We start from the raw sequence: 14,426 nt of genomic DNA, 5'->3' as shown, positions 1-14,426 counted from the left end.
CTGTAGACACTTTTTATAATGTTAAAACGTACATATATACAATTACGTGTATTATATCTGGCAAGATCTCTTTTAATGGTTCTATGAAAAAAAAAAAAAAGATACATACATATATATATTTTTTTTTAATACACCCGCTGATAAACAGCCATGGTCCATTTAAGAACTTTGTCCGTGCATCGTCAGACTTGGAAACGTTACAACGTTTCTCAATGTTTGACGCTTTAACGCTGCGCAAATGCGTGTGTTTTATTTATTATTATTAGACGATGCCTAATTATACATCTAATAGTCGGTATCCGAATAGAAGCCCTTTTTTCGATCGGTTTACATCTGGAACTTTAATCAATGAAGTTTGTATTAGTATTATGTTTTCACGTTCGTTTCCCAATTTCCTCTCGAATTCGTTTCTGCAGTCTTTAATCGATCACGCGTATGCCTTTCTTTGCAGCTATCGGCAATTTTTCTCCTTGAAAAAATGGATTTTCTTCCTGAAAGGAGATATTAATATAATTCTATAATCTCGGTGTTTTATATTATTTAATTTTATTTGTAAATTCTCTCAAGTTCCTTTCTTTTGAAAAAGGAACAAGAAATGGATTCTCGTAATTATGACTGTCCAAAGTTGACTTTCAAAAATGTATTATGTACGATGATGTGTTTCGATTACCTGAAACTGTTCGACAATTTGATTGAGATCGGAATTTGAAATATGCATGTTCGACAAACTGTTGCTATTTCCAGACTGGTTGGAGCATTCTAACATGTGTTCCGTGTCGCACATGCAGTCCTGCGCGCTTTGATAGTCGCGACTGAATGCCGCTGTGTTTTCAAAATTGGTGAGGCAATTGTTCTCAGCTGTAAAAGTAATAAAATTATAATTATAGATAAATGTTGAATAATAAGTCGTATAGGTATGTGCGTGAAGTTACTGCTTTTCAAATTTAAAAAAGATATATGTAATGGAATAAGGCATATTTCACGTATCTTTATCGCGCGTAGGATATCCTTCCAAGGATCGTTTGATTATAAAAGAGTAAAACGCAAATTAACACACGCGCACGCGCACGTTAAAAGCGAGGGAAAAATATATATCCTTGGTGTAAATCAAAGGTATAGAAAAGTATAGAAGAAAGACAGGGGTTTTTTATAATTGAAAAACTTAATTATAACGAGACTTTCTTCGTTACCTCTCAATTAGGTGAATTTTATTTACTCACTCGTGTATCCGACCGGGCAAGGATTCGGAGGAGTGCAGTAAGCCGGTAGTGGATTTTCCGTCTTTTCATCCTTGAATCCTTTCGGACCGGATTGAGTCCTATGTCTGTCGTAACCCTTGTCGTTATTATTTTTATTGTTATCGAACCGTTGGTGGCCCCAGAGCGTACTGTGCTGCAGATACTCTTGATCTCGTATACTCGGGTTCGGATTCAACGTGTCCATGCTGTCGTAATCGGCTGGCAGTTCCATGGGCAATTCTTTGGCTTTCTCCTCCTGATATTCCAAATACGAATCGGACGCACTCACAAATTCATTTCCTACTTGATCGATCAATTCTTGCAGAAGGTTGTCCGTCCATAAATCCTCCTCCTGGATACGTCCGAATAGGGGATTACATGCTTTATTTTCGACTTTACTTTTCTACGAAAACAGACGAATTAAAAAGAATTAACAGGAATTTGCTTTGCGATGCCACGAATCTTCGAAATTGATAATCGTCTTTGAGATTCCTGAATTCCTCTCTACATATATTTATATCTTTTTCCACTCGTATTTATTCGTTTTAATTCCTACAAGCGATAAACGACATATATTGAGATAAGTTGAAAAAAAGTCTTTTTAAAAAATTAATTGCATTTTCTTCTAATTCAGCATTGCATTTTCCAATGTTTACACGACGATTTGTGATGATTACCAATATATTAGGATTTGAAGGAGAAAGAGTGAGGATTCAGAAACTTATGAATCGGTCTCTGATTTCGAAGATTAAACATTTCATTTCGCAGAAATAAATTCCTCTCGATTCATTTTAATTCATTTATTTTTTGCATAATATATATGTAGAGCTACTGATTCTCATAATTACCTTCATTAAGGGCAAGTAAATATTCGCCCGCGCAGCAACAGCGATCAAGAGGAGCAGAATGCAGTAGAGCATGATAATCAATGCGTGCATCTGCAGAATAACATAAAAGTCATATAGATTTTTTTTTGCATTTTTGTAAATGTCTTGTAAATATTCGTCGTGTTTATTTTTTCGCAACAACGTCTCATAATCGGTAAGCAAAATGTTAGTAAATATGCTAAACTAACAATTTGTATAAGCAAATTCAAGCACAGAATATTGACATCTACCGCGTCCGCATTAAGCTCGTGCCCATGGCAGCGGACTTATTGTACCGACATAATTTTATAACAGATTGCCAAAGAAACCGAACAAAATTTGCTTCATAGATTTTGTTCGGCTTCCGCAAATAATCTGCCATCATTTTTGCTAGTAGATTTCTGTTTGCATTCTGCCGGCAAAATTAATTCTAGCAAATACTTAGCAAAATCTATTTTTGACAGATGCATGACTATTTTTGGCTATCTAGGATGTTAGTTTTAATTTTATTATATACCTCTGACAAGTGTTGATTAACATCTTTTATTAAAATTGTACATTATTGTAATAATGACATTTCCGACCTAACGAAAAATCAAATAAAATGTCATAAAAAATTTTCTAATTTGGATTTCTTGCAGCGCATTCACGAATCGTCTCATTACAGAGTGATGTTTTGAGAAGCGGCGGAATATTTTAATTTTCCCTGCAAGCCCGCATGCATAACTCACCATAATCAGCGATAAATGGTACGCGACGGAAAAAACCGACGATGTGGACCGGATGTCCTCGAGGAGAGGTGCCGCACTGCCGCACACCAGTTTTCGCTGCACACACGCTTTCCTTATCCTCGTCGTCGTCTTCGTCTTCGTCTTCGTCAGCCCGGTGGTCGCTCGTCGCTCGTCACTGTCGTAACGAGCACCGTGCGCCGTTCGCGGTTCCAGCGAGTACCAAAGTATTGATTTACCTTTTTCCACCGTTTTCCCCTCGTTTACGATCCCGTCCCGAGACTCCCGAGTCCTGACACTCCCGGCAACGGCAACGGACAACGTGCCCGTTCACCCACGAGCTCGATCCTCGCCACCCACCTCCAACCCACATTCGTAAAATCGAGCCACTACTAAAGGTCATTCGACGGGGCTGCCGTGACCAATATATACGATCAATGTGGTCGGAGAATGGGGAATCCTTTCGGTAGATAGATTGATGTTTGTAGATGTAGAACATCGATTAATTTTATACTTTTGCTGTTTTCAACTATATACTCCCACTACCCCCTCTCTCTCTTTCTCTCTCTCTCTCTCTCTGCGAAACGTATTATCTTAAATCTTATTCTAAAAGAAATGATGAATCAAAAGGAATTGAACGCAGTTTTATTAAGTTAATCACATTTATTAAACGGTTAATCTTCATATAATTTTCAAAATTTGTAATTATTTCAAAATATTTGAGTTGATGTTTGATAATGCAACTAAATTTTAAGTGCAGATCACAGAATGGAATTTATTTTATACTTAACATGTCATAATGCGTTCTATGGTAAAGAATGCATTTTTTCATTTAATATCAATATAGCTTAATTCGAGCTATAAAATTGCGATGACGATACTTCGCAATTTCGCAAATAAATTCAAGAGGTATTGCGATTGTTTGATATACTAATTGCATTGACAATTCTTTTGCCAATTTTTTTATTAATTTTATATTGATATTGTAAAAGTAATCTTCGTAATTTTCCTTAACGCAGAATTATCTAGTTACTTTAGTTAATTGTATATCGGTTATTTGCTTATCTAAATTGCATTCATAAGCAACGGTTAGGTTGCCTACAAATGTGATTTGTGTGCTCGGATAACGATATTATAGCCAGCTCGTATATCTCGCAAAGTCCTGTCAATAAGAGGTTGTAAAGTATCTAAAGTAAGTACGAGGTCATTTTGTTTCGCGCGGACACGATGCGCGAGAGTTAACATCATAAAAATGCAATTTCTTCTCGCAATGACGTTCTCCAAGAAATGAATAATCTTATTTCTTTAATTACATTGCATACTTTTGCCACACGTATTAATGTCACGGTTAACATTGTAGCACAGTTAAACATTAACAAATATGTAGCTTCTTCGCTTCCTTTTTCCGTTTGAAAAGTGTATAGACTGTATATAAGATCTCTCTATATGTATCTATATAAAATTGTGACTTTACTAAAGAAATGTTCAATTTATTAAACTAATAAATTATGCGCGGTAAAAAGTATTTTCTTAATTTATATGTTGTATCAAAATATTTATATTTAAAAAAATAATGAAAATAGAGATAATATAAAGTTTGTGTGTAAAATATCTTATATAATTTCTACATTTAAGGATTACTTGCCTTTTCTACAATCTGTCATTTTGTAACGCAAAAGTAATATCTCGCAAAATTTTTCCGCGAAATGCGCATAAAATTGATGGAGAAATAAAAATTCCGAATTTGATAAAGGCTTGATGAAGAAGCATAGTGGCGGTTGTTTGTCAAGCTGGCACTTTCATTAAACGTACCAGTTACAGGAGGGTTAAAATGGAAAGTGTAGCGGCGTAGGGATGAGAGATCAAAAGATTCTTCCCCCTTGTTACGGTCGCATATAAACGTCCATTAGTTGTTGTCGCACAATGCGTTCTAGCAACTCAATTTGCAGAATCAAATTCTCGTTCCGCCTTTATCTCACCACGCTAAGATTAATTATATTTATCACGTTAATGACCCACAACCTTTTTAAACTGCTTCATGTAATATTTTTTCAGAATTTCAATAATATTACATACTATTCCTTAATGTGTAATTAGCTGTAAAATATTGAGTAATATTTATACAGAGAAGGAGACCAGGAACACTAAATATCTTTTACCCTCATATAATATTTTTTTATTTACTATAAAAATAGTAAATAAAAAAATATTTGCGCTATATCGCACTCTAATCTTGCTTGGATATCTATATACGCAAGAAAATATATGTATAGTCACAATCTTTATTTTATTGATCTTTATTGTTTGAAAAAGAATATGCGTCTTTTCTGTGCGAATTAATCTGCATGGGAAGCACTATTTAATTCTCATTCTCTGTATGTATTCGTTTAACAAATTAATCAAAAGCAAGATCAATTATTGTCAATTCTCCCAAAATTTTTGACGGTTGAATTTTTTTGTCATTGAATGTTTCTTCAATTCAAACTTATACATACATATAATATGATATTATTTATGTATTAGCGCGATGATGGGCAAATATATACTGCGGCAATTTGTTCGACGTGTCCCAAGGGAAGGAGTATCGGAACATTCTTGAAGCTCGTATAGTGATTTTCCAGCGCAGCATCCGGCCAGCTTGCGGCTTGTCTCGCAACCCCCGGTCGAATAAACGTTCTCGTGTCCTAGTCGGCTTCCGATGCCGAAGATTCCTTTGCGTAAACTGGATTACATCGGCATTAAACAGCATTCGTTCAACGTAAGCTATTCCAGAGAATGCTTATCCCTCACTGACAGATAAAATTGCATTTATTTTCTTACGCGTGATATAACGCTCTGTACGTATATACGCGTCGTAAAATTGATAACGTAACCGAAAACAGAATCGTGCGAAACGACCAACCATACTTATCGTCGGCACGATATTTCACGCTTAATATTGATCGACGCGCGGTCGATCAATGATGGAGCTCTTGCTATTCACATATACTTAACATCCAGTAGATATGCTTTGATGTTCTTTGGATACAGAGATATTGCGCGATGTTTAGATTTCCGGATATACTCCGATATTGCTTTACTTATTGCTGTAGCTATAGGATACAAAGATATTTATTTACGATAACTGCGATAGCCGATAGCAAATCAATGCAATTAATGCAGTTTTACATACATGATCTCGAATTGATCAGCGAATACAGCGTCACATCTATTTGTCTGTGCATATTTGTTACATTTACGCTAATTTTTTAAATAACTAGGATTTTAATCCTAATCGAAATTATGAAAGGAAAAAGAGCATATACAAATCATGCTTTGAGAAAAGAACTTACGCCAATTGCAATTATAAAAAAATATTATATTGTATTAATATTTATTACATGTCGTTGTCACAACTGTTAATAGAGTCAATGTCAATTAAGATAATATAAAGATGTAGGCACTTTAAACGTCTGATTGCTTATAATCGCGTAAATCGTCGGTTGTATTATAAGTTGTTTATACCATATAAACAAAAATGATACTATTCTTATATAAATAAATAAATAAATAAAGGAGTAAAAAGATAGATTATATATATATATATATATATAAATATTATATTAACGATAAAATATTGTGTTAATAATTATTAAGTTCTATTACCAATTAACGAAATTGGATATACCAGTCTTACCGGTCCGAGAGCCCTGGAAGAGCAGATAAACGTTCCGGGAGATCTCAGGATTTTTCGGTCTAGGGGCGGTAATGCTCCGTATGCTGCGTGCGTAGTCAGCGTGGGGCTGTTACGCTCTGTGTCTCGGCGTCACAAGTATTGATCCCCGTGGAGAGCCACTACGTGAATGGGTTATGGCTGTCTCGCACTATTCCGCAGAATTTCGTACGACCCTCTCTTCATCACACACGTTCACCATTTCCTCGTGATCTCGATTTCCCCCTTAGACGAGAGCTTTTTGTATTTCGCTGCTCGTAGCACGGCACGATATCCCGCACCCCCGTACGTTACGTTGCTGCGGTATCACGCATATGACGTAGGTAGTAGGTACCGTACTACTTATATTTGTTACATATATTACACATGTGTTGGTCTCAGCTTGCGTGCAAAGTGCAAAAGTACAAATTACCTTTTTTTTATTATACGCGAAGGGTGACGACAAGGCGTTAATATAGGCGCATTTTTGGCAAAGAATACTTATACGCTTTTGCATATAGCTCGCATATAGCTGAAGATAATGTCTAGTTTTCTTTTTATCAAAAAGCATGCTCGCGCGTCAAGATATATACTTTGAATAACTTTGTAATTATTCATACAAAAAGGAAAAGGGACTTTATAGCTTCAAGAGTCAATTTAATTTTTTCCGAGATATATATATATTTCTATTAGTCTTTCCCGCTTGTTGACGCGTAAGGCGTTCATTTCAGACTTTACAATATCTTTTTATTTTTCAATCAAAAATCAAATCTTCTAATTGTTTTAGAAAGTTACAGTTTATCTGTAACATTTCAATTAAAGAATAAATTAATTCGATACATTTTTGCGTAATTTCATTTTGCTCTTTATGCACATCTCTTCTAAAATATTAAGGGAATATATTTCACATATAGGTACGCTTGTCGCTTTTAATGCTTAGCGCATTAGCATATCTAGCAAGTCCTGCATTTTGGCATCGCAATGGCGTGAGGTAATGACGTTAGGTAGTTTAACTGAAAGCAGTATAACAGTACACAATAAATTGTCCCGTATAATTGCGTTGCCCGTAATGCCCGTAGCGCCAGTATAATGTCACATTTATAAGCGTATTTACAAGCCGGTATCGTTGCGCGGTATTAATAAATATGAAATACCTCCCCCGCTTATTACGCAAGAAAGAACGTCAGTCATATTTTCATAAATGTAAAACCATGAATATAGGAAAACCATTTAATTGATTGATTTAGTTTTTATTGAACCCATCTTCAAGGAGAAAAGTAGTAATGCCGTGCAATTCTAGGTTGTATGTACATACATACGTTGTTAAATATCGGAATGTTTATTCAAAGACTAATACACAGATCGTTTCGTACGCACAAAATTGTTACATAATTTTTACATACATTTTAATCGTGTTCTTTTGTTTATTTTCTTTTTTTCCTTTTCTTTCTAATTAATTTTATTATGACAGAGAATCAATTGTGCGCGTCATTTAGCAATGAGCAGGCATTATCGGTAATAAAAGAAATGTTATGTACATTTCTTTATCTTTTAAATTATTTAATTTATACTTACTAAATAGTTAATAGGTACTGCAAAATATAAAATGTAATATTTTATCTGTACGTAAATATTTTAAGAAATTTTATGCTTGCTACATAAACATATAAAATAAGTAATACAATTTTCTTTTTACATTGCAAAAAATATAGCTGTCTTTTTCTCATAATGTCCCGTCATATATTTTAGACAAATCTATGTGATTGTGCGAGCCAAGACATAGTATTCGATCTAGAGAAATATAGCTCCTATCTCGACAAGATTCGAGCATTCTTTGTGCCTAGTCTGGAATACAGAGTCCGTTCTTTGTTGGAAGAGTTCGTGTATAGCACAAATTCTCGATGGGCTAAGCAGTTTCCATGTTTCAAGAAATTTATCGACGTAATAGTTATGTGGAAGGATCCTCTGAACAGAGTCGCCGAATATGATGTCGGTACGATGGAAAAAATGATGAGAAATATCATTAAACGCATGATAAAGGACGATCTGATCACCTGCTTTCTGGATTCTGTCATTGTGCATCATAGATTGAATAAAGTTTGCCGCGAGCTAGACACGTTGGGCATCGAGGACAATATTTTAAGAAGCTTCAACGTGTGGAATTTTATCGATGAACGAGATTTTTTGCTGGATTGCAATTGCTTCACGTATGTTACGTTGTTGAGAGAGATTTTTTACCAAAAATTTAAAACAGAATATGCCCCAAGTATCGGCGATTGAATGATCATTTATCTATTAACTGACAAGTCCTAGCTTTGATAAAAGATTATAATTTCTTTGTTAAACGTTTATCGCGGATGCTTTAGTTCTTTATCGGTTTAGATGAAATAAAATTATGTCTAATTCTATACAATAGGGGCTTTATTAACCCGGTACCCTGCAATTCACAAGGATCAATCAAGTATAAAAAGGCAGTCAAGCCTTTACCAAAATTAACAAAAAACGTTTATGACAGAAGTACTGAGCGACCAACAACGTCAAAATATCGAGAACATCGACGGATTCTTGATCGAAATCAAAATTTTCTTCGACGAAGAGAAGATACTTCGAATCATTATTCTACATGTGTTGCAACTGGATCGCAAAATAATAGCATTAATAAAATAAATAGATCTTTTAATGAGAAACCTTGCAATACCAAATTAAAAAAGATACGGAACGGTTTGAAATTAAAGATAATTGTTCATAAGGTATATCTAGAAGACTATAAATGTCCGACATTTTCGAGCTTTAATGTCACTCGCTTACCTTTGCCTTGCAAACCGAGCAATTTAGCGAAACGAATTTTCGAAGCTGATCCTTCCTTAACCGAATCTTGCTTGATAGTGATGAAACAAAAGTTCGAAAGCAGCATATACAATGTTTGCTCGTGTCTCAACAGCGTTCTCGAAAAATTAAATATGAAGCTGACAAAAATGTTATGTCTCAATTGTGAAATATATCCTGGATATATCAGTTTCAAGTTAAAAGCTAGCAATATCAAAAAATGTTTCTTTGTCGCGAGAGTACCGATTTGTCAGAATGTCCGCAAAAGTACGATTCAACAAGATTACTCTACTTTGTCCTCTAAAGCAAATTCAAATTCAAGTACTGAAATTAACGAATCCAAATGTTTTGATCAATATGAAGACAATGGTGTGAATTTTAATGATACATTTGAGCGTGTCGATGATGAAACTAAAAAATTCGACACATGCTGTTCACAATTGGATCAAAGCTTCGTAAAAGATGAAATGGCGATAGATATGTTGCAAAACGAGACAGAAAATAGCAATGAGAAAAAGATTACATCCATTACTGAAAATGTTTCGAAATATGTTCAAAACCTTGCAAACTCCTCTTGTATAAATAATTCTTGCAAAGATATTATCGAAAAAATATCTAACATAACGTTGTGCGTTGATAATTCTGAAGAAAGAAATGGAAAATATTATAAAGTTTTAAGTTCAACAGAAATCAATTGTGAGAACGATGTGGAAAAATGTAAAAAACGAATTCTCGAGTCGAGTAATTCTATTACAAAGACTGACGACACGTCCATACAATTAGTAAACAATGGAAGATGTTTATCGCGTGAAAACTTTATCGAAACAAACGATGAAATTGAAAACATTTTTAGTAACAAAGATTTGGACAGTTTCTCACAGACTACAGACACCAACGAACACAATTGGATTTGTTCATCGAATAACAAATCGAATCTAGAAAATGAAGTTTGTAATATTAACACGTGCAGTATTACGTCATTCGCACAAAATTCCGAGTATGACAAACAATTAGTAGAATTAAATTATAATCATTTCTCAAACAATAATATTGATGCGATCGATGAACGCTTTGATACGCGAGAAAATGATAAGTCATTAAATTCGACAAAAGTGGAAATTGGATGTAACTCGTGTTCTTGTCAACCCGATAATTTTATAGACATCACAGTCATTGATGATATTTCTAAAGAAAATATTGTTTATGCTTTTGAAACATCTCAGGGTAATTTTGATGCAGTGGAAGCTCCAAGTACGAGCTGTTCCGAGACGATCCAGACATCACCTAGAAACAACAATTTGTTAACGATTTCCGTTCAAGAGCCTAGATCTAGATCAATGATATTATCGGAAGGAATCAATGTGGATACATGTTATTCGCGAACAGTTTGGTTGGCATCCGACGATGATAAAAATATATCCACTGAAACAAGCGATAAATGCAACGAAATAGCTAATCTTTCTACTCGTGCTTTAATTATTTCTAAGAAAGAAAATAAAGTTCTTCCTAGTACAAATAAGAAAATTTTCGATGGGAAAGATGGAGCTCAAAATTTTATTACATTGCCGAAAAGATTTTCCACATCGAAGGGAAGATTCCGATCCAACGAAGACTCAAGAAGTTCCGGTATCTCATCGACAGGAGAGAGAGAATGTCTACGGGTGGGAAATCACTCGACGTGTGCGACATCCAATGCATCGCTATGCTATCGGTCGTTCGTAACGACAAGTGAATTCACGATGAACAATAAACAAGATGAATTCCAAAAATCTAATAAATCGAAAACACTGTCGAAGCTTCGCGGACGCGGATACGCAAAGTCACGGAACGGTATTCGTAACGTAACTTCGACAACGATCAAACACAGAACAACGTCTCGCAGATATCTAAATGATTATCCTACGGAAATGCGACCACAAACGATACTCGCGATGACAAAGTTTCGCAATTCCGTCGACAAGTCTGTCGACAGAATAAAGCGTATGATTCGCGCAAAACTGGGAAGGATATTGTTTAACAAAAAAATAAATAATAACAAAAAAATAACCAAAACTTTTTGGAGAAATGAAGAATCTTCTGAAGATACTAGATGGAAGAAAACAAATGGCAAACGTATGAGACAGGTATACTTCTTGTTAAATGTATTTTATTTACATATTATAACATAAAAAATTTAATTCTTTTAGTTTCTTTAGCTTCCTTAATATTTGAGTTTAAGATTGTTTAATTGTTTCCGTTACCGGTTTCGAAAATTAAAAGTCTATCTAAGTTCCTCATTTATAATTTTCAAAATGGGTTTATCTTCAATTTACCTATTTTTTATATAGGGTTACAGCATAACTTCGTGCTCGACTTGTGACTGCTGCGGGCAAGGCTATACCATATCTTCTCGCGAATCTTCGAATGTGATTTTATCAATCCGTAGAACAAAGAGAAAAAGAAGAAGTGCAGAAAATATAGAGTTTCGCGACCATAAATCGACTGATGGTGGTAAGGCTTTGTTAAGCTTTCGCTCGATCAAAACTTCTCCATGGTCTTATGATTTGCTAACTTCTACAACCGAAGATATGGAAAAGCAGCAATTAAATAAAAACAATCGATATGATAGAGAGAAAAAAATTAGAAACGTTATAAACTACAGTAGAAACTCCCATCGATGCGACTTGAAACATTCTGGAACAAGTATAACGATTTCTTCACAATCGGCCAAAGTATCTTTCACGTGTAAACGGCAAGAAGAGATATGTGATAATAAGCGCATCTGTAAGAGAGCGCATAATCAAGACCAACGTGAAAATGAGCAAGTACGGGATGAACATGGACAATATGGGAACAAAAACAAATATCGAGGTGTATATGTCGGTAGTAATGAATCTTTAAAAACATCATTATCACACTCTTGGGAAGGAAATGCCAGAAATGTACATCAACAATTTAATGGTATATCGCAAGTAAGAAATGTAAAGAGATTTGCATCTTCAAGGAAGAATCGACAAATATTTGAGAAAGATGTGTCCGATCGTTCCGATGATAGTCTACAATCCAATGATAGTCTACGCAAGAAACATATCTTTGCGATTTTAACCGATGCCTATAAAGATTACATGGATGATCTCGACCTAGACTTCAAGTTGAGATTGTTGAGATACGTGGAACTTTGCAAGAGTGTCAAACGTTCGTTGATGAAAACATTACGACCGGACGACATTTATGAAATTAGCACGACATCGGTACTTGATAGCGATTTGTGAGAGAGTTTGATTTATTGTAATGTTGATAATCTCTCATCGATATCGTCGCAAAACATTGTGAAATAATATCGTTAATATGTCGCGTAATGATATTTTCAATGTTGATAGCATATACTTTAGCCAACGTTGAAGTTATTAAAATTTCGTTTGTTTCACGACCCTTTCTATGAATTTTTTTTTATAAAAATTGGAAATAATAATAATAGTTTTTTGAAATATTAAGTGTACTTAAAATGCACTAATGTATACGCTAAAACAAAAATATTATGTAATGATTACAAAATATCAAAAACTATCCAGTGCTGACTTTATAACAAAACTATTTTGTATGACTTATATCTTAAAGGTGATAATCTTGGCACGTATGGCACACAAATACATTATTCAAGAGCTTAAATAAAGATCATTTTGTATCATTGCGATTATTTTGTAAATTTTACAAAAGATTGAATGAAATAAGATAAGACTAGATTAAATGCGTCTCTCTCTCTCACTCTCTCACTCACTCACTTATAGAAGCTGTTAATAAAAATCGACTTGGATGTTCTTATCGCATAAAGAGATACAAAAGCATTCATTTTTTTTTGTTAGAATAACCTGTACGAGAGGGAGAGAGAGAGAGTTTGTTGGCAAATCAATTCCCCTTTATGGATTAAGCTGTATTCCCGCAGGCGTTCGTTGGCACGTCAGGATGATAGTGAAATCCGAGTTATTTAGGGCGTCCGACTTCGAAGAGAAGATAAAGTATTGTACGAACCATTGAGAATAGCAGCATCCATCCCTCCAGGCAGATCGATATTTCCTGGCAACCACCGGAAAGGGTGTCTACCCCCCGATCGCTCTCTGTTTGTAACAATGCAAGCTAGCTACCGAATCTAAAGAAAGATTTTTCGATATAATCATTTTTTAATTTTTGGCATTCACATCCTAGAAAATTTTATTAAAGATAACTGGAATTTTAAATATCGCGAAACCACTTATCTCAATTTTAGGTACTTAAACAGATCTAAAGTTAATGTTTACGCAGGCAAAATTTGGAAAGTTTTTGTCATTTATCTCAATCTATTAAGATATGATTATTGACTTTAACGGAGAATTATCGCTATTTTAAATTCTAAAGATTTATTTGCATGATGATTTGGGATGACGCAATGAATCAAATACAGAATAAGGAGTGTATTGTAAAAACTCAAATTTTATTATATACATAATTGTATCTCAAATCTTTAATTGATGAAAAAATTATCTTTAATTGTTTGTAACTCGAAAATTTAATAACGACAAACTTGAATCTATACTGATCAAAGAATCTAAGATTGTAATAGTTAATTTTAATACAGTTAGGTTTAAATATCATCTTTATAATTTTCGAAACTTGAAAAAATTCCTTGAGTAAACATGCCTTGAGTTTTCAAAATGAATAACAAAATTTATTGATAATAAAAATGTGATAACTGTATAAGAACTTGTTCTCATCTGCCCGTATTAAAAAATCTATTAGAAAAATAGATCCGACTAATCGCTCTACTCGGTTGTCAGTTTCTCAGAGAGTTGAATTGCGCGACTGCCTAGATAATAACGCAGCGAAATCTCAACATACCGATAATGCGTATGTTATCCGGTTAATAAATCAACCTTAATGCCGCCGTTACTTTTTTTCCATGCGTACCGTTTTGTTGTTGCAAAATTTTCGGCCGGGGTGCACAGGAAGCTCCGCCTGGAGTCGATCTAAAGGGGGTTGTGACCGCTGGTGATTGGCTAGTGATATCGATGCGTCGTTCCCGACGATCCAATCGCATCGCTGCGTCGAGACGCGCTGACGCCGT

General features: G+C 34.6%; 2 protein-coding genes across 3 annotated transcripts; one reads left to right on the top strand and one right to left on the bottom strand.

Annotated features, from left to right (window-relative positions):
- Window positions 1-70: 70 nt before the first annotated feature.
- On the bottom strand, window positions 71-3,022 carry 7b2 (Secretogranin_V domain-containing protein 7B2). Of its 2 annotated transcripts, none has more exons than XM_077400160.1 (5): window positions 2,836-3,022; window positions 2,087-2,176; window positions 1,221-1,641; window positions 671-858; window positions 71-491 (listed from the first exon to the last, which is right to left on the bottom strand). In XM_077400160.1, the coding sequence occupies exons 1-5, from the start codon at window positions 2,836-2,838 to the stop codon at window positions 420-422; spliced, it is 774 nt and encodes a 257-aa protein (XP_077256286.1). In that variant the 5' UTR covers window positions 2,839-3,022; the 3' UTR covers window positions 71-419. The 2 variants fall into 2 exon arrangements, with proteins under 2 accessions (XP_077256286.1, XP_077256285.1); XM_077400159.1 differs by having other exon boundaries at window positions 1,221-1,590; window positions 2,836-3,019.
- A 4,965-nt stretch (window positions 3,023-7,987) lies between these two features.
- On the top strand, window positions 7,988-14,344 carry LOC143894099 (uncharacterized). The gene is made up of 4 exons (XM_077400174.1): window positions 7,988-8,038; window positions 8,273-8,800; window positions 8,890-11,505; window positions 11,677-14,344. Exons 1-4 carry the CDS (start codon window positions 7,988-7,990, stop codon window positions 12,598-12,600), a joined length of 4,119 nt encoding a protein of 1,372 aa, XP_077256300.1. The 3' UTR covers window positions 12,601-14,344.
- Window positions 14,345-14,426: the final 82 nt, after the last annotated feature.

This window comes from Temnothorax americanus, unplaced genomic scaffold, assembly GCF_048541705.1.
Source record: "Temnothorax americanus isolate GAGA-0224 unplaced genomic scaffold, ASM4854170v1 Scaffold13, whole genome shotgun sequence".
Taxonomy (NCBI): Eukaryota; Metazoa; Arthropoda; class Insecta; order Hymenoptera; family Formicidae; genus Temnothorax; species Temnothorax americanus.
This window is presented reverse-complemented; position numbering and strand designations above follow the sequence as displayed.